Source organism: Orcinus orca, chromosome 16 (genome assembly GCF_937001465.1).
Source record: "Orcinus orca chromosome 16, mOrcOrc1.1, whole genome shotgun sequence".
Lineage (NCBI taxonomy): Eukaryota > Metazoa > Chordata > Mammalia > Artiodactyla > Delphinidae > Orcinus > Orcinus orca.
In genome coordinates, this window is record NC_064574.1 from 67149469 (window position 1) to 67176829 (window position 27361).

The following is a 27361-nucleotide window of genomic DNA, read 5'->3' on the forward strand; positions in this document are numbered from 1 at the left end:
AAAATCTCATTGAGGGCTTGATTTGCATTTCTTTGGCAGCTAATGATATTGACTTCTTTTCATATATTTATTGGTCACATGTGTATCTTCTTTGGGGAACTATTTAAATTCTTTGCCCAGGACTTCCCTGGTGGTCCAGTAGTTAAGACTCCGTGCTTCCACTGCAGGGAGGATGGGTTCGATCCCTGGTCGGGGAACTAAGATCCCGCATGCCACGTTGTGTGGTCAATAAATAAATAAATAAAATAATTAATTAATTAATTATCTGCCCACTTTTAAATTGGGTTGTCTTTGTATTGTTGAGTTTTAAGAGTTCTTTATATATATTAGTACAAATTTCTTATCAGAAATACGATTTGCAAAAATTATCTCCCATTCTATAGGCTGTCTTTTCATTTTTTGATAGTGTCCTTCAAAGCACAAAAGTTCTTAATTCTGGTGATGTCAATTATCTATTTTTTTCCCTTCTGTTTGTGCTTTTGGTGTCAAGGTCACAAAGATTTACATCAACATTTTCTTCAAGAATTTAATAGTTTTAGCATTTAATTTTAGTCTTTGATCCATTTTGAATCAATTTTTATATATGGTGTGAGATAGAAGTTCAACTCCATTTTTTTTCATGTAATATCCAGCTGTCCCATCACTATTTGTTGAGAAGACTATTCTTTCTCTCATTGGGTTATCTTGACACACTTGTTAAAAATCAATTGACTGTAAATATGAGGGTCTATTTCTGGATTTTCAATCCTATTCTGTTGACCTATATGTCTATCCTTATTGCAGTACCACACTCTCTTGACTACTACATCTTTCTAATAGTAAGTTTTGAAATCAGGAAGTAAGACTCTTCCAACTTTTTCTTTTTCAAGATTTATTTTTGGCTATTCCAGGTCCCTTAAATTTCCATATGAATTTTAGCATCAGCTTGTCAATTTCTTCAACAAAGCCAGCTGTGGTTTTGATAGGGATTTCATTGAATCTGTAGGTCAATTTGGGAAGCATTGCCATCTTGACAATATTGTCTTCCAATCCATGAGTATGGGATGTCTTTCTATTTATTTAAATCTTCTTTAATTTCTTTCAATAATGTTTTGTAGTTTTAGTGTACAAGCCTTGCATCTCCTTTGTTAAGTTTATTCCTGAGTATTTTATTTTTTGATGCTATTGTAAATGCAATTGTTTTCTTAATTTCACTTCCAGATTGCTCATTACTAGTGTATAGAACAAGAATTAATTTCTGTGGATTGATCTCGCATCCTGCACACTTACTCAACTTATTAGTTCTAATTGTTTTTTAGTGGATTCCTTTAGAATTTTCTACATACAAGACCGTGTCATCTGCAAATAGAGATAATCTGAGTTCTTCCTTTCCAATCTGGATGCCTTTATTGCATTTTCTAGCCTAACTGCCCTGACTAGAACCTCCAGTATGATGTTGAATAGGAGTGATGAGAACAGACATCCTTCTTGTTCCTGATCTTAGGGAGAAATACTCAGTCTTTTACCACGAAGTATGATGTTAGCTGTGGGTTTTTCATAGATGCTCTTTATCAGGTTGAGGAAGTTTGCTTCCATTCCTAGGTTGTTATTTTTTTTATAATGAAAGGGTGTTGAATAGTGTCAAATGCCTTTCTTCAGCTATTGGGATGATCATGTGGCTTTTGTCCTTTATTCTATTCATATTGTGTATTAAATTAATTGACTTTGGGATGTTAAACCAACCTTGCATTGCTGGGATAAATCCCATTTGGTCATTGTGTGTAATCCTTTTTATATATTGCTAGACTTGGCCTAGTTTTTGTTGAGGATTTTTGCATTCATATTCATGAGATATTGGTCTGTACTTTCCTTTTCTTGTGAAGTCCTTATCTTGTTTGGGTATCAGGGTAATACTAGTCTCATAGAATGAGTTGAAAAGTGTTCCCTTTTCTTCAGTTTTTTGGAAGAGTTTAGTATCAATTCTTCTTTAACTATTTGGTAGAATTCACCAATGAAAATTTCTGGGCCTAGGCTTTTCTTGGTGGGTAATTTTGTTTCGTTTTACTAACTCAATCTCTTTACTTGTTAAAAGTCTATTCAGATGTTCTAGTACTTCCTGAGTCCGTTTTGGTGGTTTACATCTTCCTAAGAATTTGTCCATTTTGTCTAAGTCATCTAATTTGTTGGCTACAGTGTTCGTAGTATTCTCTTATAATCCTTTTTATTTCTGTAAGGTCAATAGTTATGTTGTAAGGAGAAAAAAAAACTGCTTCTTCTCTCAGATCTCTACTACTATTCTCAGTATTTCATGGCTGACACCCAAATGTGAGAGGGTTTTCTCCACACCAAGCAATTCCCCAAATTTCTGCAGACACCAACTAGATGCCCCACAGTTCAATAGCTCTGACACTGTCTACTGGGGTTAGCACAGACCCCACAGGCAAAGAACTCAGTCCAACAAGATTGTACACACACCCCCACTTCAGACACCAACTGCAAGTCCAGGTTGTTACTTGTGCTTCTGGCTGACTGGCTATAAGTCATAGGTTCCCATGACCTCCTCTCCTGGTCTGATAATTTGCTAGAATGGCTCACAGAACTCAGGAAACAGTTTATTTACTAAATTACCAGTTCATTATTAAAGGATACAACTCAGGACAGCCATATGGAAGAGATGCATAGGGCAAGCTATGTGGGAATGGGCAAGGAGCTACCATGTCCACTCCAAGCAAGCCAACCTCCCCGAACCTCTGTGTTCACCAACTGGAAAGCTCTCCAAACTCTGTACTTTAAGGATTTTTATGCAGGCATGATTGATTAAATCATTGGCCATTGGTGATTAACTCAACCTCCAGCCTGTCCCCCCTCCTCCCTGGAAGTTGGGGGTGGGACTGAAAGTTTCAACCCTCTAATCAGTTGGTTGGTTCCCCTGGCAACCAATTCCCCCCTCCCCCAACCCTTAAGAGCTTTCCCAAAGTCACCTCATCAACATAAACTCAGGTGTGATTGAAAGGGGAGTGTTAGGACTAAGAAAAGACATTGCTTTCATCTTTATCACTGTTATCACTTAGGAAATTCCAAAGGTTCCAGGAACTCTGTGCCAGGAACCTGATGATGACCAAATACATATTTCTTATTATAAATCACAAATGTCCTCTTTTTCATTCTTGATTTTAGTAATGTGAGTCTCCTTTTTTCTTGATCTTTTCGTAACTAAAGATTTGCCAATTTTATTGACCTATTCAAAGCACCAACTTTTTGTTTTGTTGATTTTTCCCTATTTTTCTATGCTCTATTTTATTAATTTCTACTCTAAACTTTATTGTTTCCTTCTGCTTGCTTTGGGTTTAGTTTGTTCTTTTTCCCATTTCGTTTTTTGTTGCTGTTGTTTTTTGGCTGCGCAGCATGTGGGATTTTAGCTCCCTGACCAGGGATCAAACTCACGCCCCCTCCATTGGAAGGGCGAAGCCTTAACCACAGGACCGCCAGGGAAGTTCCATCTTTTTCCCATTTCTTAGCGTGCAAGGGCATGTTATTGATTTGGGATATTTCTCTCTCTCTTTTTTTTTAATGTATGTGTTTACAGCTATATATTTTTCACTGTTTTAGCTGCTTCCCATAAGTTTTGGTATGTTGTATCTCCCTTTTAATTCACTTCAAAGTATTTTCTAACTCTCTGTGATTTTTTCTTTTACCCATTGGCTGTTTAGGAGTGTGTTGTTTAATTTCCACAGATTTGTGAATTCTCCAAATTTCTTTCTGTTGTTTTTACTCCATTGTAGTCAGAGAACATTCTTTGTATGATTTCAATACTATTAAATTTATTGTGGCTTGTTCTGTGGCATATCATAAGACCTATCTTGGAGAATGTCCCATGTGTGAACTTGAGAAGAATGAGTATTCTGCTGTTGCTGGGTAGAGTGTTCTATAGGTGTTTGTTAAGTCTAATTCATTTATAGTGTTGAAGTCTCCTTGTTGATCTTCTGCTTAGTTCTACTATCCATCATTGAAAATGGGCTATTAAAGTCTCCAACTATTACTGTTGAATTATCTATTTTTCCCTCAGTTTTATCCATTTCTCTTTTATGTATTTGGGGGCACTATTGTTAGGTGAATATATATAATTGTCATATCTTCTTTTTTTTTTTTTTTTTTTTTTTGCGGTACGCGGACCTCTCACTGTTGTGGCCTCTCCCATTGCAGAGCACAGGCTCCAGACGCGCAGGCTCAGCGGCTATGGCTCATGGGCCCAGCCGCTCCGCGGCACGTGGGATCTTCCCGGACCCGGGCACGAACCTGCGTCCCCTGCATTGGCAGGCGGACTCTCAACCACTGCGCCACCAGGGAAGCCCCCTGTCATATCTTCTTGATGTATCAATCCTTTTATCATTATAAAATGCCCCTCTCTTACCTGTTTTTTGTTTGAAAGTCTATTTTGTCTGGTATTAGTATAACCATTCAGCTTTCTTATGGTTGTTAGTTGCATGCTATTTCTTTTACATCTTTTTACTTCCAAACTACTTCTATCTTTGAGTCTAAAGGGTATCTTCTGTAAATAGCAAATAGTTAGATCTTGTTTTTAAATCCAGTCTGACAATCTTTGCCTTTTGATTAGATTGTTTAATTCATTCACATTTAATGTTATTATGTATATAGTTGGAACCAATGTTTTTTGAATACCAAGTCTTCCTTTTGTTCAGTTCCTTATTTTGAATTTTTCCATTTTGCTGGAGAGCTGCTTCCAGTAAATTTCTTATGGCTATATGTGGATGGTATCTTTTCTGAGATTTTGAACACCTAAAAATATTTGTCTTTTATTCTTATGCAAAAACAATAGTTTGAAAAGGTATAGAATTATGGGGTCACAATCACTTTTTCTCAGAACTCTGTAAATTTTGCCATTGCCTTCTAATACTCACTGTTGCAGGGGAACAATCTGATGCATCTTTTTTTTTTCCTGTCCTTTTTTAAAATTTATTGTATTTTGGGCTGTGTTAGGTCCTCATTGCTGTGTGCGGGCTTTCTTTTATAGTTGCAGTGAGCAGAGGCCACTCCTCTCTGTGGCGTGCGGGCCCCTCACTGCAGTGGCTTCTCTTTGTTGTGGAGCATGGGCTCTAGAGTGCAGGCTTCAGCAGTTGCGGCCCATGGGCTTAGTTGCTCTGTGGCATGTGGGATCCTCCCAGACCAGGGCTCTATCCCGTGTCCCCTGCACTGGCAGGTGGATTCTTAACCACTGTGCCACCAGGGAAGCCCTCCTGTCCTTTTTAATCATCACATTTTAACCTACCTAACTGACCTTAATATTTTTTTATACCTAGAATTTATAAAAATCCACAAAATATATCCATGTGTAGGCTCTTTTTTCCAGTTAATCCTGAGGATAAATCAGGAAACCCTTTTGACATAAAGATTTAAATATTCAGGTCAAGTAAATTTTCTTCTTTTCTTCAATTATTTCTTCTCTTCCATCTACTTCACTTTGTATTTCTGGCATTTCTTTTACATAAATATCGAGTCATTTGATCTAGTTTGACATTGTATTTTGTCGTTCAAGATTTTTGTTTCTTTGTCTTTTTTAACCAAATTCTAGAGGAGTTTCTTAATAAAGCCTTTTAATTAATTTATTTGATTGTGCTATTCCATTTTTTTCCATCATGCTTTGTAGCTCCAAAAATTCCTTTTGCTTCTCTAATACCTTTTCATAGTATCCTGCTTTTACTTATATCATTGCCATATCCTCCCAAGTCTCACTGCAGTAATATGGCTTCGCAACATGTCACTTGTTTTGAGTCCTCAGAGACTCACTCTGATGAATTTCTTCATGTGTTTAGAGAGTTTTCTCGGAAATGAGGTGAAGATAGTTCAATGTCAGTAGCTGAGGGAGCTTCATTAATAATTCCTCACGTTGATGAATTGTGAGACCAAAGGAGAAGGAAATTCTACATTAGAATGTCTGTTTATCTAATTGACCTCATTTGCAGAAAGTTGAGATAAACATACCCCTCTGTTTATGGCATATGACCATCTTCAGGCTGTGAAAATCCTTCTTCCCTTATTTTATTTATGCATTTATATAGTTATTCCCCTCATCCTAGAATTCTGAGTGTGCCAAAGTTAGTGCCAAAGGAAGCATATATTAGTTAGGGTACAGGCTATGCTGTTGAAACACAGACCTAACAATGCGAAACCTTAAATAAAATAATAGGCTTTTATTTTCTCTCACACAATAGTCCAGAGCTGCTGGATTGCACTGCCCTCCTGACACGTGGCTTCCATTTCTGCTCCAGGTGTTATCATTTTCAGCCAGAAAGAAGGGGGAAAGACAGGAAGTGCAGGGAAACCTGCTTCCTTTTAAAAGATGTGATCTGGACATTGTACATACCACTTCCTCTTACACTCTCCCAGCCAGAAGTTAGTCACATGGCCATACCTACCCTTAGGAGGCTGGGAAATGCAGCCTCTGGCAGCATAGAGAAGATGCGATAATGCAGGACAGTTATCAGTGTCTACTGCAGAGAACAAGACCATCAACGCAGAGAAATAAACTCACTTCTCAACGCCTCTTAGCACTTGCTTAAGTGTCAACAGAAGTTCATGGGCCAGAGCAGGAAACCGGATGGCCTCCCCAGCCCCAAACCATAGTGAATGATCTACCCCAGAGTATTTCTGAACGCTAGTCATTTTAGAGCCAACTTCACAATTTTTGCCATATTTATCATCTGTGTCCCATGCAAAATCATGTCGTAGCCTTTATACCCGAGGTGCACGCAGCTTCCCGATCTGTCATCATCACTCCTGCAGATGCTCCAGACTCCTTCATCATGTCCTCCCCTGGTTCACAAGGGATTTACTGCATCTGGGAACCACAAAAATACCCTGTCATCCAGGCTTCACCTTAGACCCATCAGATCAGAATCTTAGGTGAGGGTTCTAGACTTCAGACAAATTTTAAAACTCCCCGGGGGATTCTTATGTGCAATGAGGGAAGAGATCCACTGCCTTAACATTTAGGAATAATCCTAAATTTCCACAAAGAGCAGGAAAGCTTTCTTCCTTTTTATTTCTTAAGAAGAGAGAGGCTTCATATATACAATGGAATATTACTCAGCCATAAAAAGAAATGAAATTGAGTTATTTGTAGTGAGGTGGATGGACCTAGAGTCTGTCATAGAGAGTGAAGTAAGTCAGAAAGAGAAAAACAAATACCATATGCTAACACATATATATGGAATCTAAAAAAAGAAATTTTTTTTAAAGGTTCTGATGAACCTAGGGGCAGGACAGGAATAAAGATGCAGACATAGAGAATGGACTTGAGGGCACGGGGAGGGGGAAGGGTAAGCTGGGACAAAGTGAGAGAGTGGCATGGACATATAGACACTACCAAATGTAAAATAGCTAGTGGGAAGCAGCCGCATAGCACAGGGAGATCAGCTGAGTGCTTTGTGACCACCTAGAGGGGTGGGATAGGGAGGGTGGGAGGGAGACACAAGAGGGAGGGGATATGGGAATATATGTATACATATAGCTGATTCATTTTGTTATAGAGTAGAAACTAACACAACATTGTAAAGCAATTATATTCCAATAGAGATGTTTAAAAAAAATTAAAATTATGGTATACCCTCCCCACTACCAAAAAAAGAGAGTGCCTTGCTCAGCCCTGGCTTGGATGAGGGTAATTCATCTTATAAACCTAACATCACATTTAGGTTCATCCTAGGGGGATAAGGGAGGCAAGGGGGATTTTTTTTTTTTCAGTGGCTCAGGCAGACAGAAGAGGATGTATATTTTCCCACGGCCATTCAGCAGGTCAACAAGCTCCTAACTCCCTCCCCAAAGCTCCAGCCACGCGACCTTTCAACATGGCCTAAGCCTAGGTCACTGAGCTCTAGGGCCTTTCCTCATCCACCCCCCTGGATGAAGATCAGCGAAACCGATCGTTAACCTAATTAACACCAAGCACCAGACATTTTTCTAAGTACTTTACATATGTGACATTGAGGCATAAAAATGTTAAACAATTTGCCTAAGGCCAGAAAGTTAGGAAGTCAAAAGCTGATATGTGAACGCAGGTGGTCTGGCTCCAGAATCCATGATATTAAACTGCTACATTAGACCAACCCTGCTGCAGGAAGGAGGTGGCTACTCCCACCCCTGTGACCACAGGTCAGAAAGAAGCCAACTTGAGATTCAGAGTGAACAAACCTTTGCTGAGTATTTAAATGTGCGGGGAAACTTCCACTCCACTGCTTGTGGAGGTTCTGCAGCAGCAGAACCTTAAGTCTTCCCCTCTTCCTCTCCTTGCCCCCTCGCCCGCCTGTTCCCCAGTTTCTCCCACACTAGAGCATCTCTGGAGCGTCTCTGTCCCAGCCTGCTCTCTGACGACCCTCTGGGGGGGCTGCCTTCTCGTTCTCTAAGCCCAGGATGGTACAACCAAGACTGGTCAACTCGTCACCCAGCTCTGACCACAGCCCCTTCTGCTGCTCCCACTGGGGTGGGGAGGAGGGTCAGCACACTCCAGACACACGGCCTGAGCTACTGCACAGAGGCAGGCTCTCTGCCCTCAGGCTGAAGGGAGGGTCTGGCTGCTGAAGCCCCATGAGTCCAGACACGCAGGCTTGAGAGACGGCAGTCAGGGAACACAAGAGTGGTTGTTCAGTAGAAAGCACCACGCGTGTCGCCCCTGTTATTCCCTTTCTGCACTGTCACTCTGACAAGCTCTGACACAGGGGCATTAATTTTTCATGCCACCCTGCCGCAGACACACAGATTTGTTTGGAGCGACGACATACGAAATCCAAATGTGGCTGGAAGCCCAGGGCTCAGATGCTGAGACCACAGGTCACACATCCTGCTCCCGCCTCATCCACCTGTCCTGCGACACCTGCAGCCGCCGCTTTACATCTGCCACATCCCGTGGCGCCGAGGAACCAAAGGTGACTGGCGAGGAGAGGGAATACAATATTCTCAGTGGGTAGCAGGAAAGTTGATTAAGAAAAATTCACTCCCTCAGTGCGATTTCTGATCTCATGTTTATCTTCATTTGAACCATCCTGGGTAGATGTGTTTTAATTGCAAGCCACTTCCATTCTTTTTCCAGAAGCAGGCAGGGCATAAACTATAAAATAAATAAATGATTAAGGAACATCTAATTATTGTTATTAGTTTCTTACTTGAAGGTACTTCTAAGCTGCTTCTTATTAAAGTCATTCATCAAGGAGCCACTGTGCCCTTTCTGGAGGCGTTGCTCCCAGGACTGACACAAGGCTCGCTGTCTCACAAAACCCGCGCTGCTTAATAAACAAGAGAATATTGATGGCTGTGAATTCTTCCCTCAGCCTAAACTCCAGCTTGATGGATTGATGCTTCCTAAACATGGAGAATATTTCTCCGGCCATTCATCAGCCCCACCACAAATACAGGTGTCAGCACGAACAGACGTCAGCCTCTAACTGTCTCCCGCAGAGCAGACGTGGAGAAAAAGCCTGCATTCCCACAAAGGGATCTCATCAATTTTTCACGTGCTGCAGTCCCTTGAGTTATTAAATATTTATAACAATGTCACTATTTACCAAACAAGCTACCAGGCTGTGTCCGAGGCCCCCAGAGCCAGACTCCTTTGTGTACAGAGCAGGGACCACCCTCTGGCTCCCTTCTTCCTTTGGAGAACCTTCTTAGTAGAGGCCGTTGGGTTTGGCAGACAGATTTCTCTGCCTTCCTGCACCTCTGTAGGTTCTCCCTAGGCTTTGGTAGAGGTAATTGCGGGGCCGGAGGAGCATCACCCTGCTGGAGACCAAAGCATGAAGAAGCTAAGGTGTCGTGAGTGGGGACTCCCACAGGGGGCCCCCTTGCCATTTCGCCATCCTTGCCACGCTGACCTCACCTTTCCCCTGATCTGCTCCCCATGGCACTCTCTCTATCTGAGGCCACAGTCCAGAGCTCTAATGCTTCCAGGTAATAATGGCAGATTATGTCTCCAGGCAAGAGACAAAGAATTCATTGGCTCCACAGAGATTAACTGAGCACCTGCAGGTGTAGGGCGCTGCCTTGGGAGCTGGGGATGATGCAATGCGGCAGACATGGGGCTAGCTCCCCAGTACTCATCCCCCACAAGTTTCTTCTCCGCCAGAGCCCATCCTTCCAACCCCCAACACTGGCTGGAAATGCCAGTTACTCACTTCCTTTGCTTTCCTTGCAACTTGGTCACAGGCAGGTAACCAAGATCCTGGTCGATGGGATCTGAGGGGAGGTTTTCAGAGAGCAGGGGGTCGATCTGAGAAACATTCCCCACCTGGGCAGAGAAAGGCCCTGTCTTTTTCAACTGGATGTCGTCACTGAAGGCCAAATCCGAGGACACAGGCTAACCTGCTGAGAACGGCAGAGGGAAGAGCCTTGGTCCTGGCTGACTCTGTTGAGGCACTGAAAACCCTGCACCTGTCCTGTTTCTGGACTTCCTGTTAAGTGAGATTTTTAAGATGTCTTTCTTTCACCACTAGAATACCCCAGTAATAAAAAAATTGTTGCAGGCCAGATCCACTACTGGATGCTAAAATTAGTTGGCCAAAGGAGGAGAGACAATATTTGCATGATCTAACATTACCTCCCCAAGACATTTATTAAGTTCATAGGGAAAAATAGTAACTTTACAGTGGAGAAATCCAGAAGACACCACCTTAACCAAATGGCCAAGGTTTTAACATCACCAGTAATAAGACCTATCAATGTCACATTCTCCCTCTGATGCACTGCTTTTGGGATGTTCTTGCCGAAAAATGCAAAACCTCAATCTAACCATGACAAAGCATGAACTAAATCCAAACTGAGACACATTCTATATAATAACTGGTTCATACTCTTCAACACTGTCAAGTTCATAAAAGAGGGAGGGGCTGTCAATTTGGAGGACCTAAGGAGACATGTCACTTAAATGTAACGTGGGATCTGGGGTTGGTTTCTGGAACAGAAAAAAAGACATTAGTGGACAAACTGGTAAAATCCAGATAAACTCTGTAGTTTATAGTATTATACCAATGTTGAGTTTTAATCAGTATTATGGTCCTGCAGTATGCTGACATTAGGGGCAGCTGAGCAGAGTACATGGTAATCCTCTGAACTAGTTTTGCAACTTTTCTATAAGTATAAAATTATTTTTTTTAAGTTTCAAAAAATTAAGCCAAGGACACTCTCCTAAATTCTGTTTCCAAAAAGTAGCAATTTCCTTAATTCCTGAATTTGCTGTAGTAAAAAATTACTCAGAGATTACACACAAAACAGGACTTTATACAGTGTAGAAGGATTCCCCTTCTAGTAACTGCATTACTAAATGCAGTTGAATATGTTAATTATTAAATTCCCTTATTTAATATAGTGTAGGGTATTGGAGTAATAATGTAAAAAAAACACAGGTTTTGAAGTAGCAGGCCTAGGTTCATATCCAAGATGTACCACTAATGACTGGTGTGATTTTTAGGTAAGTTATTTTCTCTCTCTGCACCTCAGTATACATATGTATAACACTGAAATAGTGGAGCCTACTTTGTTTGGACATTTTGTTCCTTAGAGCTGAGAACACCCAAAATGACTTAAGTAACAGAGCAAAGACAGACAAAGACTCTGATCTCATGGTAACTATGTTTTGATGGGGCAGACTCATGATAAACTAGTGCTAGTGAATAAATAGAGTTTCATAGGTTTGTTTTATATATCTGTGACTATTTCTGTTTTGCGAATAAGTTCATTTGTACTATTTTTTTAGATTCCACATATAAGCAATATCCTATGATATTTATCTTTCTCTGACTTACTTCACTCAGTATGACAATATCTAGGTGCATCCCTGATTGCTGCAAGTGACATTATTTCATTCTTTTTAGGGGGTAAGGAGGGGGAGGGATAAATTGGGAGATGGGGATTGACACATACACACTACTATATATAAAATAGATAACTAATAAGGACCTACTATATAGCACAGGGAATTCCACTCAACACTCTGTAATGGCCTATATGGGAAAAGAATCTAAAAAAGAGTGGATATATGTACATGTATAACTGAATCACTTTGCTGTACACCTGAAACTAACACAACATTGTAAGTCAACTATACTCCAATAAAAATTTTTAAAAGAAAAGAATTTCAGAGACTGAGGAGTGTTATGAAAATACAACAGGGAAATGAAATAAATAATGACTGCAGAGCTCTATTTACAATAGCCAGGACAGGGAAGCAACCTAAGTGTCCATCAACAGATGAACAGATAAAGAAGACGTGGCACATATATACAATGGAATATTACTCAGCCATAAAAAGAAATGAAATTGAGTTATTTGTAGTGAGGTGGATGGACCTAAAGACTGTCATACAGAGTGAAGTAAGTCAGAAAGAGAAAAACAAATACCGTGTGTTAACACATATATATGGAATCTAAAAAAAAAAAAATGGTTCTGAAGAACCTAGGGGCAGGACAGGAATAAAGATGCAGACGTAGAGGGCTTCCCTGGTGGTGCAGTGGTTTAAGAGTCCGCCTGCCAGTGCAGGGGACACGGGTTCGAGCCCGGGTCCAGGAAGATCCCACATGTCGCAGAGCAACTAAGCCCATGTGCCACAACTACTGGGCCTGTGCTCTACAGCCCGCGAGCCACAACTACTGAAGCCTGCGTGCCACAACTACTGAAGCCCGCGTGCCTAGAGCCCGTGCTCTGCAACGGGGGAGGCCACTGCAATGAGAAGCCCACGCACCGCAATAAGGAGTAGCCCCCAATCACTGCAACTGCAGAAAGCCCGCCCACAGCAACGAGGACCCAACGCAGCCAAAAAAAAAAAAAAAATCTTTGGAAAAAAAAAGATGCAGACGTAGAGAATGGACCTGAGGACACGGGGAGGGGGAAGGGTAAGCCAGGACAAAGTGAGAGAGTGGCATGGACATATATACACTACCAAATGTAAAATAGATAGCTAGTGGGAAGCAGCCGCATGGCACAGGGAGATCAGCTCAGTGCTTTGTGACCACCTAGAGGGGTGGGATAGGGAGGGTGGGAGGGAGACGCAAGAGGGAGGGGATATGGGGATATATGTATACATATAGCTGATTCACTTTGTTATACAGCAGAAACTAACACAACATGGTAAAGCAATTATACTCCAATAAAGATGTATACTCCAATAAACAACAACAACAAAAAGTGACTGCAGAGCTGGGCAACGACTCTGGATACGGGGGTCCAGAGAGGACGTCCTGGGGTTCCATTTGAGATGAGAAAGGACTTGCCACATGAACATGCAGGGGAAGAGCATTCCGGGCAGAGGAAACAGCAAGTGCAAGGCCCTGTGGTCAAGACACTCAGGAGGCTTCTGTGCCTGCAGTGAAGGAGAGCGACATAAGATGGGGTTGGAGAAGTGGGCAGATTTATTTAAGAGGCTGATGCAGAAGCCCAGTCAAGATACTACAGAGCCTTGGACTTGACTCAGGTGTCATCAGTGGAAAGAAAGAAAAGTGGGCAGGACATAATTGGGGAAGTAGGCTTGGACAGGGCTTGCAAATGGATTAGATGTAAGGATGGGGGCTGAGAGGAAAAGCAGCGTCAAGGATGGATCCCTGGCTTCTGGACTGAGCGACTAGAGTGGATGGTGATGCCACTTACTGAGCCCTAGAAGGGGATGGAAAAATGGATCAGAAGCAATATTTAAAGAGTTAATGGCTGAAAACTTTCCCAAGACTGATTCATGAAGTGCAGGATAGAAACAAACAAAACAATAACCCCACACTAGGCCCATCATAATGAAACTGATGAAAAACAAAGAGAGGCATCTTCAAAGCATTTAGAAAAAATAAAACACCTTCAAAGGAACTGACTTATCAACAGAAATAATAAAAAGCAAAAGACCATGGAATGAAAATGAAAGAAAATAACTTGCAACCTAGAATTCTATTCCCAGTGAAAATACCCTTCAAAGGCAAAATAAAGACATTTCCAATCACCTAAAAACTAAGAGAATGCATCATTAGCACGGGCTTGAAAAAGAAACACTAAAGGGAATTCTTCAGGAAGAAGGATAATGATCACAGAAGAAATACTGAAATGCAGGAAGGAATGCAGAGCAATGGAAAGTAAATATCTTGTAAAAAAGTAAAAAACTCCATATGAATATTGACTTCTAACATTAATAATAATAATTTAGTTATGACATCTAACATTAATAATAATAATGTTAGTTACATGAGTTATATATACAGTCATCCCTCAGTATCATGGGAGACTGGTTCCAGGACCTCCCACACCCCGTGAAGACCCAAATCCAAGGATGCTCGAGTCCAAGGATGGCGTAGTACAGCTGGCCTCCATATCCACGGATTCTGCATACGTGGATTCAACCAACTGGGATATGGAACCTGCAGATAGGGAGGGCTGACTGTATATGTGTGTTAAATACACATAGAATTCGAATACACAACAAACAGCAAATGGCAGAAAGGGTAAAATGGAATTAAAGTGTTCTAAGACTCTGAAGGGGTAAAAATTACTAGTTTTTCTTAGACTCCTATAAATCAAGAATGCATGTTGAGATCACAAGGATAACCACTGAAAGAGGAGGAAAAGAATGAATAACAAACAGAGGTGAAAAACTGGAATTTAAAAAAACGACTGATCTAAAAGAAAGAGGAGAAAAGGAAATATAAAACAGGTGGGATAAATATTAAAGAAACAGTGAGATAGTATTATAGATGAAACTAAATACATTAGTGATTATATAAAATGTAAATAAACCAAGCACCCCAATTAAGCCTCCCAACGATCATATAGATACCATTAGACACACGGAACAGGTGAAGAATTTGAGGCACAGGGAAGTTAAGTAACCTGTCCAAGGTTGCCCGGCTAGGAAGTCATGGTACCAGGATTCGAACTTAGCAGCCTGCCCTCAGGGCCTCTGTCCACCTAACACTGCTTTAGGTCAGCCCTTCCACCGGGCTCTACCCAGATTCCTGCAACAAGTTCCTAACAGGGCTCACTGGTGCCACATCGTTGCCATGGTGACCATGCTACGTCACAAGCTGGATCTCATCTCTCTCCCAAATTAAAATCTCTTCCTGGATTCTCATTTACCTCAGGACAAATGTGTAAGGTCAAAAAAGGTCCTTCCAGATGAAGCCTCTGCCAACCTCCCTCTCCCTTCATCCACCAAGTCCTGCCTTCCTGCCCTACGTTCCAGGAAGATTGGACTCCTGAGGTTTCCAGAAAGTACAAGCAGTTTCCCCAGCCTGGAATGTATGAGTCATGCTCCAATGCCCCCTCCTCTGTAGAGCTCCCAGGAAGGTCAGGGTCAGCCCCCCCCCCCATCCCCTAAGCCCTTTCTCTGTGCCACACACTGTGCTGAATGCTTTACAGGAATCATTCCCATTTAACCCTCACAACTCCAAGATACAAGTACCATCATTCTTTATCTTCTAGATAGGAAGGCAGAAAGGCTAAGTGGATTACCCAAGCAAATCCATTAATCCAGTTAGTAAACATTTACTTAGTAACTACCGTGGGCCTGGCACTCTCCTAGGTGGTGGGAAGAGAGCAGCACGCTGAACAGACAGCCCTGCCCTCCTGTGAGCATATACACCATAGGTGTGTGGTATACATTGCATATATATTGTATAGATGCTGTGGCTGTTGGTACTAAGTGATATGAAGAAAATGAAGTAGGGAGGAGGGAGAGAATGTGAAGCTGGCTGCAGTGTTTTTTTAAAAGGTGGCCAGGGGAGGCCTGAGACGCTGACATCCGAGCAAAGGTACAGGAGAGAGAAGGGAATGAGCCATGGGGCATCTCAGAGACAAGGTTTCTGAGTAGAACAGCTGGAAGTGGCTGCCGGTGGGGTGGGAGATGCCTCGAGGGAGGAGCAGTGAGTGAAAGGCATGGGCAGCACACACTGAAATCCTCATTATCTACCAACCAACCTGACCCCTGACTAGACAGCGAGCCCCGCGGAGCATGGTCCTATCTCCAGACAGGAGGCATTGCTAAACGAAGAAACTTGGACTTTAATTCTTTAATAAGACAGTTAAAGGGGCACCTTCCCCAACACAACCTTCTATGGATTTGGAACCCTGAGGCCGGCGCTGACCATCCTTGGGCCACACTGCACCATTCTCCACCCTGCGCCTTCCCTTCCCCGCTCTCCGAAGGAATGTGACGCTGCGTCCCTATGTCTTGGGGACAGGATCTGTACACTCTGGGCCTCCATGAAATCTTCCTAAACAAAGGAAAGGTACAGAAGGAGAGCCTGCCAGCGTCAGGGAGGCCCGATTCTAACACTGGTTTCGCTCACATTGTCTTCCCACTTTCTGGAAGAAAAACTGAGTTGTTATAAATCCAAAGAGCAAATCAAATTAATGTCACACCCCTGCACGCTCTAAGAAACAGGGTGCAAGGCTGATGGGTTATGCGGCATCATGCAAAAACCTATCCCTCTGGGAGAGGAGAGCCCTGGTCCTCTGTGTGGCAAATGTTGGCAGGGGGTGAGAAACATGGCTAAGGCCAGGCCAAGTCAAGACTGAATTCCAGAGGGTTCTACAAGAGGAAGAGAGAGGGGACCTCTACCGGATGACCCCTGTGCAGACGCCTGAGACACAGAACAGAGCCACAAAATGAAACACCGCAACATCCACCTGGGAGAATCCAGGAGCCACCTGGGAAAGACAAAGAGGATCCTGGGCAAGACAGAGAGGATCCCGGGAAAGACAGAGAGGATCCTGGGGGTTGGGGGGCAAAGGGGCGGCAACAGGCTTCAAGTCACACCCTGTGGAGTGACAGTGGCCTGGAATCACTCGCAGGACCCAGGGCAAGGGGCTTTTTCAGGCCTTTGCTTCTTCCAGGAAGACCGACAGAGGGAAACGTGTGCAGGGAGATACTGCTCGTTCAAGTATTTGAAAATAATCTTCCAAACTCTAAGGAGACAGAGTGATCCTTCAATACCTGCCTAAAAATTAAATCTATGTATTTTACGGCACGTGAACACTTTCAGACATAAATGACGCCTCTCGAATGATCAGTGTACTACACGGTTACATTCTTGAACACAATATGAAGCACAGTTTTACTACTTAAAACTAGAGAGGTATATACTGCTGTACCTCGGGTTTTATGCATATGGTTCCCACTCATCCTTGGTTCAGAACAGCCTCCCTGCCCCAACCCTAAACCGTAACACTGTGCTGCAGGAAAATAAGATCTGTCCTGTGATCTGTATTCAATTTTTAGGAAAAATGATGGCTGGTGGTACTTATCAAAACTGAAACCCAGGCTCACTTTTAATGCTCCTCAACTCGTATTTAATAAGCACTTCCACAGAGGCTAAGAACTTGGAGGCTGGACTTCTTCTAAAATACCTTTGATAATGGTGATCTCTAGTGCCCCCAAGTGGTCATAAGTGATGTGACATCCTCAATAGGGATTCCCGTCCTGAGAGGTGGTAAATTTTTGCCACCTGGAAATTTTTATCAGAACAGGATGGTTGAAAACGAAGATATCAGGGGCAACAGAGGGCCCAGAAAAGAATGGTTCCTTTTATACTATTTCCTCCCATCATAAAAGTTTGGTAGAAGAGGGGAATAATACAAAGCCCATTGGAATTGAGTTAGAATGTGAGTTCTTGTCCAGTTCCATGGCCCAGGACAAATTGCATCTTGGAGAAAATGGCTATATTAATCCTTGGTTGTGAAAATTAAATAAGCACGGATGTGATTTTTTTGCTTTAAAATTTTACTTACAGAGTATCTGTATGTATCCTTCTGTAACTTGTTTTCACTTAACACTACAATTTTAAAGCATTTTGTATTCATCAGTGTAGTACAAGTATCTGCTTAATTTCCAAGGTTAATCAACACCAAAAATACAGAGGTTGGCAAGGGGGAGAAAGAGGAATATGGCTTGAAGAGGGCATCATGTAATAAATTTATTATATTTTGTTACATTTTCCACTTTTCTCTTAATTCCAACTGTATACTATATAATCAACTGCTGTTCCAGAAATAAAACGTTTTAAACATAAAAATATAAATTCTGCTTCTTAAAAGTGCATACACTTTGAATAATAAAACATACAAATAAATAACAGAAGTCAGTGACACATCCATGCACTTGTTCTAAAATAATTTAAAATGTATGATACATTTCGTTTCCAGCCTCAAGGAAAGACATCTTGCCTTCCATATTACTGTACAACTAAAGAAAATTATACACAAATCACTATGAATGGTGCATGAACACCACCAAAGCATTTTGTATACAGTGATATGACATGCAGCTTTTAAGACAACTATAGAAATTCCAGTGTAAAAACTTAAGAGTTCAATCAAGAAACTATTTTTGTAATGGGGCTTGAATTCAATTTTAACCAGTGGTGAGAGGCACAGTTGGTGAGCAAAACTATAGGGAACATAAATGCATATTTAAAAGGCCTACAAAGAGAACTTCAGCTTCAGAAACACTGCCTTCCCCATTTGGTATAATAACACCTCACCGTTTAGAATAGCACCTAGGAAATTTCATATTGCGTTTTCACCATTACAACAGGTATCACTGCTCCAGGCGGCCCTTCTAAAGGAGCATTTCCAACTAGATTTTTATTTATATATTATTCCTTGAAATGTTGAAAACACCAGGTAAATTCTTTTTTTTGTAGGCAGCAACATGCTCAACAGGAAGGAACCACCTGAGAAGCACAGCAGCTTATTTTGAAGATGTTGTAGTGCATTCAGCTCACCACAGATTAAAATTAAATTTCATTTGCCTCCACAGGTAACATGTACTGCCAAATTTTTGGATATTATTTGATTTTTTTAATTACATGAAAAAATACCGAGGGTTACCTGAAAAAAGACCCCAAATAAAATGCTTCACATTCATTTTTAAACTAAAAAAAAAAAATTCCTGAAACTACATTCTGGATAGTAGAGAGTGAGCTAAATAGGAAATTGGGCAGCAGCCTAGGGTTTGCTACTATAATTACTACAAGGTGACAATCGGTCTATCAAAATCAGGGACAGGTTTTTCAAAGCCATTGAAGGCTTTACTTCAGCATTTTCTAACTCAGAGTGACCGCCCTGCTCCCCCAAGGGTCTGGCCCTGCTGTGGCATCCGGGGGAAGGGCTCTGGGGAGGAGGCAAACCCATGGGGCACTCTGCCTGCTTCAGCAAACTAAGGACCACCGGTTCCCACCAGACGGCCAGTGCTGAGGCACACACAAAGCTCCAAGCTCCTCACATCAGAAAGGCCCCCCTGATTTCAAACAGGAGGTTGATCAGTAGCTCTCAATCCCTTTTTTTTTCTTTTCTCTCCAAAGCAACAGAGAAGTCTGAGTCACTCCTGAGTACTTCATACGGCAGTGATTCTCGCCATAGTTCTCAGCAAAGGAAGGGTGTATCACAGTGGTTCTCAATTCTGACTGCAAATTAGAAATATCTCGGAGCTTTCAATATAAATATGGTAATTCCTGGGACCTGCCCCTACACTAAGTATATCAAAAGCTTGGGAGTGGGACCCAGGCATTTTTAAAAGTTCCCTAGAAGAGTCTAGTGAACACTGGCTATCAGAATCTCAGACGAGTCATTCCGAAGAGGCTTGACAGAATCCTGGGGAGAGTACGCGTGAGAGATTTGAAAAAGCCTCCCCAGTCTGCTACGGATCTCCCTTCTCCCCCAAACTGGGAAACACGGGTCTTAGACGAATGTGAGATGGCTCTAGAACCTACCCCACTGTCAATGCTACTGTAAACTCCACAGCTTAGTCTCATTGTGACCAGCAGCTGGGAAGCTCCAAAGCTTTCCAGAACAGCTCAAGTCTCTACAAAAGTGTTTTAAAATTGTTAGCAGTTTTAGAAGCCACATTCTTCCCTTGTGACCACAATGGAACCCTAGAAGATATAAAAAATTAAGATCTATAGAAAATGGCAGGTTATTTTTAGAACAAAATACTTCAGGAAAGTCTTCAGGCTAAATACGGTATATAAACCAGTGAGTGTTCAACATACCCATTTCCACTCCTGCTTGCACAATACTTATTTTACATACAATTTTGCCAATGATCAAAAAAAAAAAGGAAAACCGGCAAAGAGAAACACGTGCAAAGCAAGATATCACATTCATGTTCTTTGATACTGATTAAGCCACATTTTAAAAATTACAAATTCAAAAATAGAGCTCCATAATCTAAGAATTGTGTGGTGTGGGTTTTTTTTTTCAAACTTATGTTGAGTGTTAAATAGTCTGTATTTTTTTTATTAGTTGCTTGCATAGGCAGTAAGAGCATGCTTTCTGGGTTAGATGGAGGCCATGCAAAATTATTTTCATTATTTGGGGGAAAAATGATTGGTCATGCTTAAAATGCAGCTGCAAAAAACACTTTGGGAGTTGATCAAAAGGCAGTATGAGACTGAGTGTTCATTTAAATAAAAGCATGGGATTCCCCCCCAAAATATGTAGTCAGGTTTAGCAACAACATACCCTTTGTGAAATTGCAGACAGACAGCCTGTACAGTAACAGCTATTTTCTGTGTTTATGTTTATGATATAGGCACTGGTTTGTCAGCAAGTTTTGCTCTTCTCAATTCCAAATAATACAAAGTTCAACACACCTCACAGAATACGTTTTATTGAAACTGTGCTTATGGTTTGCATACTATCTCAAAAATCCAACCCGGAGACACTAATTATCTTTGCATCCAATAATTATTATAACCTACACAGGAAACAGTATCTTCAGCTGTTCGGTAATTTGTCAGAATGAAATTTAACGTCGGATGTCAATCTACTTTTTAAAGCATGTTTATTTGAAAAAAAATGAGCTTTGTTCACAGCTCTTCTCTGTTCCTTTTTTCCTAAAGGCTGCCACCTGTTTCCTTCACGTTCTGCTCCTGTTTTTTCAGGACAGGTACTTTAGAGGGATGACAATTTCTCTCCCCACCCACCCCCCAAAATCCCCACATCCATCTCATACAAATGCGGACGACCGAATTCTAATGAAAACTGACTCTGTCATGGGTTTCCACATCCCTAAGTAGTAGAGACAGCACAGTCTGAAAAAGAGGACGTGACAATAAAATGTCTCCAAAGATGAAGAAGGCCACTTTTGGTTTCCAGAACAGAACAGACTTGCTCACGAGGCCCACAGGCTCAGCTGATCACCAGGATCCACTTGATCTTTCTGTCGGGAGGACTGTCGCTCCATCTAGGACATCACTGGCATCCCCTGGTTCATCAGCTGTGCTCCCAGGGCTCCTCAGCTACAGCAAACTCTCGAAGCTCTCAGCTTGCCTTTACAAGCAAAGCAGGCCCTCAACGAATGTTTGCAGAATGAATAAATGAATGAATGAATGACAAAAGAATGATTACAGAAGAGGTCAGAGCAGCCTCACAGACGTTAACAATATTTTACCATGTCACAAATACTCCCACATTTCTATTGGTCCAGAGGAGCATTACTTACTTTCAGTTAGGCTGCTTTTAGGATAAGAAAATACAAAAAAGGTGGGAGACGGTCTTGAGATGATATGAGCTTAACAGTTTCTTTGTGCTTCCACATTAGATAAGGGATTACAAAGGCAAGGTGTAGGGCTGTCCTACGGAATGATACAGACTCAGTGCACTCGATGTTTATAGGAAAAGAAATCAAGAATAAAGTTTTTTAAAAGCAAACAAACATTACAGATGCAACGCTACTGTTGGTGATTATTTTGTGCCTACCAGGAAATGACTACTCTAATCAGGCCCACCTGGTTGTCAACCAGGAACCCAGGTCTACCATCCTCAGCAGGTGATTTTTAACCCCAAAACACATACAAGCTCATTGTACCAAACATCACTGGGAAAAGAAAAAACAAAACACCAAGTCACTAACTCTACCAAAGAACTGAACTGAACCAAGTCATAATTTTCCCATAGGGTACTTCACACCACAAAGAGCACCTCCAAACTTTGGGGCAAAATATCCTTTTCTGTGGCTTAAAGGTTGTAACCTAATAATTAAGAATGAAGTTTTCATTGTTTACCAAGCACAGAAATATAATAGCCTAAAGATGCCTAAACAGTGTCATAATACTTCCTGATTTTTTTTCCATTTAAATCTGAAACAAGAACTAAACTCCATAGACATAAGTTTATAGATACGGAAAATTTATTTCTAGATCCCATGGAAATTTAATGGAGTTTGTAGAGTTGTGTTTTTTCTCTTAAAGACACTAGACATAACAGAAAATCCATTCCTGGAGGACTCAAAGAGTAAAAATACTTACCACTGTGAAAATTAAACTAGATTCTAATTAATGCTTAACTGTTTACAGCCCCCCAAAAAGTGTTAGTGTAGTCAAACTATGATTCTAAGACTGTTTCAGAGCTTCAGATAGGAGATTTCAAACGAGATTTACCTATTAAAGAAAGATGAGAGAGTCAGACAAACACTCAATTCCGGATATTGACAACCCCACATTTGGTGCATCTTTTTAGGAAATAAAAGTGATACAGGAAAACCCAAAGTGGCTATACATGGATCAGGCTGTCAATGTGCCGTTGGACGCAACAACAAGATCGAAGGCAGTCACAGCCCAGCAGGGGAGAGTAAGGCTGCTTTGGGAAACCAGACGTCTGTACGGTGAAATGAGGACACCAAGCAAAGTGGTGAGTCAGGATCGAGTGCAATGGGCGACAGGCTCACAGTAAGTGAATTTCATGGAGCACTAGTGTAACTCTCACAAGGCTGAACGTTTAGGTCTTAAAACACTGCAAGGGTCTAAAATTCCAGCGACCCTCAACATAAATGGCCTCCAGACCTGCAAGTTACCTGCTAATGCTCAAATTAGCAGCAAAATAAAGTTAAGTAACTTACTGGAAACATTTCCCAAGAGGTATTCATAGAAAAGAAAGAAAGAAAGAAAAAGACAGGGCAGTGCAGAATTCATAGCTATGCATGTAATATGTGTTATAGTCACTTCACACAGAGCAATACTGAAAAGGGAGATTATAAATGGATCTGTGCACAGAGTTCAGGAAGAACCTGAAGAGTCCATGACTTAAAAAAAAGTTAATATGTAAAAGCATATAAACTTAGCATGCTATATTTCATGGCAAAGTGACAAATGCTATTCAAAGAGAATTGGAACTATGACTCTCTTGACATTTAAAAAAAGTGAAAAAGAAAAAAAAAAGCACAAAATTCCAGAATACCTCCTAAAAGCCTGAAATTTTATATATATATATATATATATATATATATATATATATAATTTTGCTTATCTTTGGATTTCTGTGAGGTTCCCTTTTTTTGCTAAACAAGAAATGCAACTTGCACTGACAATGCCAGATGGAACATGCTCCATCCTGCTTGTGAGTTTCTGGGTAAGAGATTAAATCTTCAGCACAAAAAAGAAATAAATGAGTTCCTGAAAAACAGTCACAACTAAGACTGACAGGCAGGACCAGAAGTGTGCATATAACACTTTGTCACACATCGTTCTAACATACCATCACTAACCGCTGGCATTAGGCAACTTCTTTCCTCTTCAAATTACAAGATGAGGAAACAAAGGCATGCACACATGGTGCAGCGTGGAGCTTTCAACTTCTAACATGGAAAAAAGCAACACCAGAGAAGGAAAATGGCAGATTTATGCATTCAGTTTAGAATCCATTTTTTTTCTCCAGGACTCTTTCAAAGGTATTAACTGCTCTACTACACTTCAAAATCCCAATGACCTTAGCTCGCAAATTGACAAGGAAAAAAAAGAATTTAACTACTAGCGACTGGCTTTCCAGCTATCCAGTTTGCCACCTCTTAGGACATACCCCAAGGGTCAAGACAGCTTATGGTACAGACATCTTTGCAGATATGAAGGTGGTGAAGGACTTCATTTCTACCTCTAAAAACGTCTATCTGTGGCAGTAGGAGAAATGACAGCCACCCACAGGCCACCTTCTTCTTCGATCCTTTCACTGATGTGCGCACCCATCCTAGACTAGCTGAGTATATACCTGAGAAACATTAGTGTTAAAATATTGCCCTTTACAAAGACTGGTAGATGGGGCCAAAGTGCAGAAAGCGACAGTCTTCCCTCGGTTTGTTTCACTGTTAGTGTCACAGTTTTTAGAGCTTCCGGTGCCACACGACAATCCGCACGCAGTGAGGACAAATTCCGCTCAGATGAAACCCAAGTCAAATAATTCATCCTTCTACAGAGCACGCTAACGACAGCTTAACTGGGTCACAGGTTTCAATTCCCTAGTGTCCAACGAAAGTCATTAGAGTTCTCTAGAAAGAAATATGTACAGTTGCTAAAGGGACCGTCCAGGGTATCGTCTGCAATTATTCCAGTTAACTGGGTATCAATGCTTTGCCTATGGCTGTTATTTGGTTCAATGGCAGAATAAGGCGATGCTTTTAACAATTTGCAATTGAATTCTACACACACACACACACACACACACATACACACACACACACACACACACACACACACACGTACGTCAGGCACGTGACCCAAAAAATACAAAACAAAAGCATAGAGGGCTTTGGTGGGAGGGAAGGGGTTCTAAATAAATTAACATCTTTACAGATAAAACACTTGGATTGCAGAAATATCACTGAGGTTTTTGAGAAGCCCGTGCATTGGTTTGCATGCTAGAAGGTAACTTTTTTGAGGATTTCTCAGCAGACTGCCTGCAACCAGGAGACGAGGGCACTCCAGAATCTAGCTGGGAAGACTTGGATTTGCGAGCGGACAGCAGGGAATGTTTAGCAGAAGCAGGGTCCTTGGAGGCAAGCTGCTCTTTTCCAACTGCATTCACATTTGGCTGCTGGGAGCCTAGCGCCTGGGAGCCTTTCTCTGCCTTGTCATCCACTGCACTCTTAGAGACGGACTTGACTGAGCTCCCGCCCACCTTCTTGGACAACAAGGTTGTCTTGCCAAGATCCGTCGACCGCCGGGTTTCCTTCTGTCTCAAGGCTGACTTGAAGAAGGACAGCCCCTTGTCCTCCGACTTGCTGTCCCTCTTCAGACCGGCCTTCATGTTCATGCTGGGGGAGCGCAGGCTGGCCATGGAGGAGCTGCGGACGTGCTTTCCGTCCCCCCTGCCGTCCCCGGCTCTGGCCTGGCTCACGCGAGGCGAACTGGGTTTGGGGCTGGAGGTGACGCTGGCTCTGTCGGAAACCAGGCTCTGTCTGGAGCCCTCTCTGCTTAAGCTCCTGTCTGAAGTCCTGCTCTTCCCAGGAGGGAAGGGGCCCCTCGGGGCAGGGCCTGAGGCTTTTTTGGCGGATGAGGAGGAAGCACTGTCAGCGAGGGAAGGAGCTGACTTCTGCTTCTGGAGCGAAGGAGATGACACGGAGTCCTGGGACTTGGGGGAGGACTCCTTTTGGCGGGCAGGGGAGGAATGCCGTCCACTGGCCCTGGAAGAAGAATCGGCTTTGCTTCGGGAGCGGGAGGGCTTTACAGACACTTTTACAGGAACTGGAGAAGAAGGGGATGTACTGGAAAGAGATGATTCCTGGCTGGCCAAGACTGGTCTCCCCTTCCGCAAGCTTCTGTTTGGCTCAGGAGCGCCTCTGGAGCCGGGGGATCTGCTGGCTGTGCTCTCCGATTTCTTTGCGAGGGAGTCTGGCTGGCTTGGAGGTTTCACCTCTTTGACTGGAGAGCTGTCTACAGAATCGCTCTGATCCACATAAGCAATCTGGTTATTGTTATCAAATGGACCCGATATGGGGGGCAATGGATCCCCTTGTACTGAGCTTTTGCTCTGTGTGTCTACAACACTGGAGTTCAACTTGCGGGTGTCTGACTCGTCTTTGAACACACCTTCCATGACAGCCAGAGGGGCCCGACCCACAGCCTTGTGCTCCCGTCGACTGTGACTGTCGCTTGAGTCCTGGTAACTGCTGGACAGGTTCCTCAAGCTACCAAAGCAAGAGATGGAAACCTTGTCGTCCACTGCTTCCCCGATCTTCTCCAAGGTGGAGGCGGAGGTGTGAATCGGAGAGTCCCCTGAGAAGCGGGAAGGGGAACTGGAACGCATCTGCAGCTTAGCAGACAGGGACCAGGAAGGTCTGATGCAATTTTCATTGACGGCCAAGGGGCTGGTGACAGAAGATCTGGATGACAAGCTCTGGCGCTGGACGCTTCTCACGAACGGTCGAGTTGAGAAACCTCCTGAATGCAGCAAAGAGAGTGTCGTTAAGCTAAACCTACCAAATGTCCTTACTAGGACCTCCATCTAAGACGGCAGGAAATCAAGGGGTCTGGGGTCAAGGAGTAGTCATGTGATTTTAACTCTTCTGAGCCCAGTTCCTTTACCTTGAAATATGGGCATTCTAACTTGGGGATCAGCAAACCACCTTCCTGCTCGACATCAGGGGTCAGCAGACTTTTCCTCTAAAGGCCCAGACAGTAAATATTTTAGGCTTTGTGGGCCAGCTGCTCAACTCTGCCACCCTAGTGCGAAAGCAGCCGCAGGCAACACAAACAAATGGGCGTGGCTGTGTTCCAATAAAACTTTTTTTTTTTTTTTTACACAAATAAAGGCAGGGGCCATATTTGGCCTGTGGGCTATAGTCTGCTGACCCTTGTTGTAACTCACAGAGCTACTATGAGAATTAAATAAAATCTTAAAAGTCCTGTGCCCAGCAAGGCACCTGGCACTGCACAGCTGCTCAATAAATGTGAGCTACTTCATTTACAGCTTCTTCATCCTATTAAGAACACTGGGGCCCACAGCAGTGCAGTCCTTGCCCAAGATCACACAAACAGAGGCAGAGCTAACACCAGAACCGCAACCCCTTCCCCCCCAACTCAATGCCACAGGTAGGCTGGCCTGTAATCGTTGACTATGAAAGCAATCAGTGGAAAGCCTCCAAGGAAAATATTCATAATTAGAACACTATACTCCTATTTTAAGTGACTTAAAACTTCCACAGAAAATATTCTAAATTAAATTCTCCACACACTTGATGCTGTAGCTGTGGTATTAATAAAACTCTGTCTGGATGAGATCCTAAGAGATAGGCCCTGTTCTGTGGGCACCACCCAGCACCACTGCACGATGATGGTGCTGATATCGATTTCGCCAACTACACCGTTTAAAAACAGACCGGAGCCAAACCATATCTAGGCTTACTGTTAAAACAACAGTGAATTCTAGGTTTAAAGGCTGTGTTGAAAATAACCTCTAAATAATTAACAAGCCAAGGTTCACTGGTCAGTTTTTCATAAAATGTCAGGAGCTACAGACAGGAGCTTCACAGTTACAGCCCAAGACTCTTTTTCTACAAAAAAAGAAGCAACAGCCAGAAGCAGGGGTAGAGCTGGAGCTGCGACAGAGCTCTCATCTGGCCTTCCTCTTCCAGCCTCCTGAG

At 42.4% G+C, this 27361-nt stretch overlaps 1 protein-coding gene across 6 annotated transcripts in view; it reads right to left on the reverse strand.

Moving 5' to 3' along the window:
• Positions 1-17899: 17899 nt before the first annotated feature.
• Positions 17900-27361, reverse strand: part of USP31 (ubiquitin specific peptidase 31) — a 76106-nt gene continuing 66644 nt past the window's right edge. For all 6 annotated transcript variants that reach the window (XM_033425966.2, XM_033425965.2, XM_033425967.2 and 3 more), the window contains one exon: positions 17900-26159. In XM_033425966.2, coding sequence (XP_033281857.1) covers positions 24598-26159 — 1562 coding nt within the window. In that variant the 3' untranslated portion in view covers positions 17900-24597. The remainder of the gene's footprint in view (positions 26160-27361) is intronic.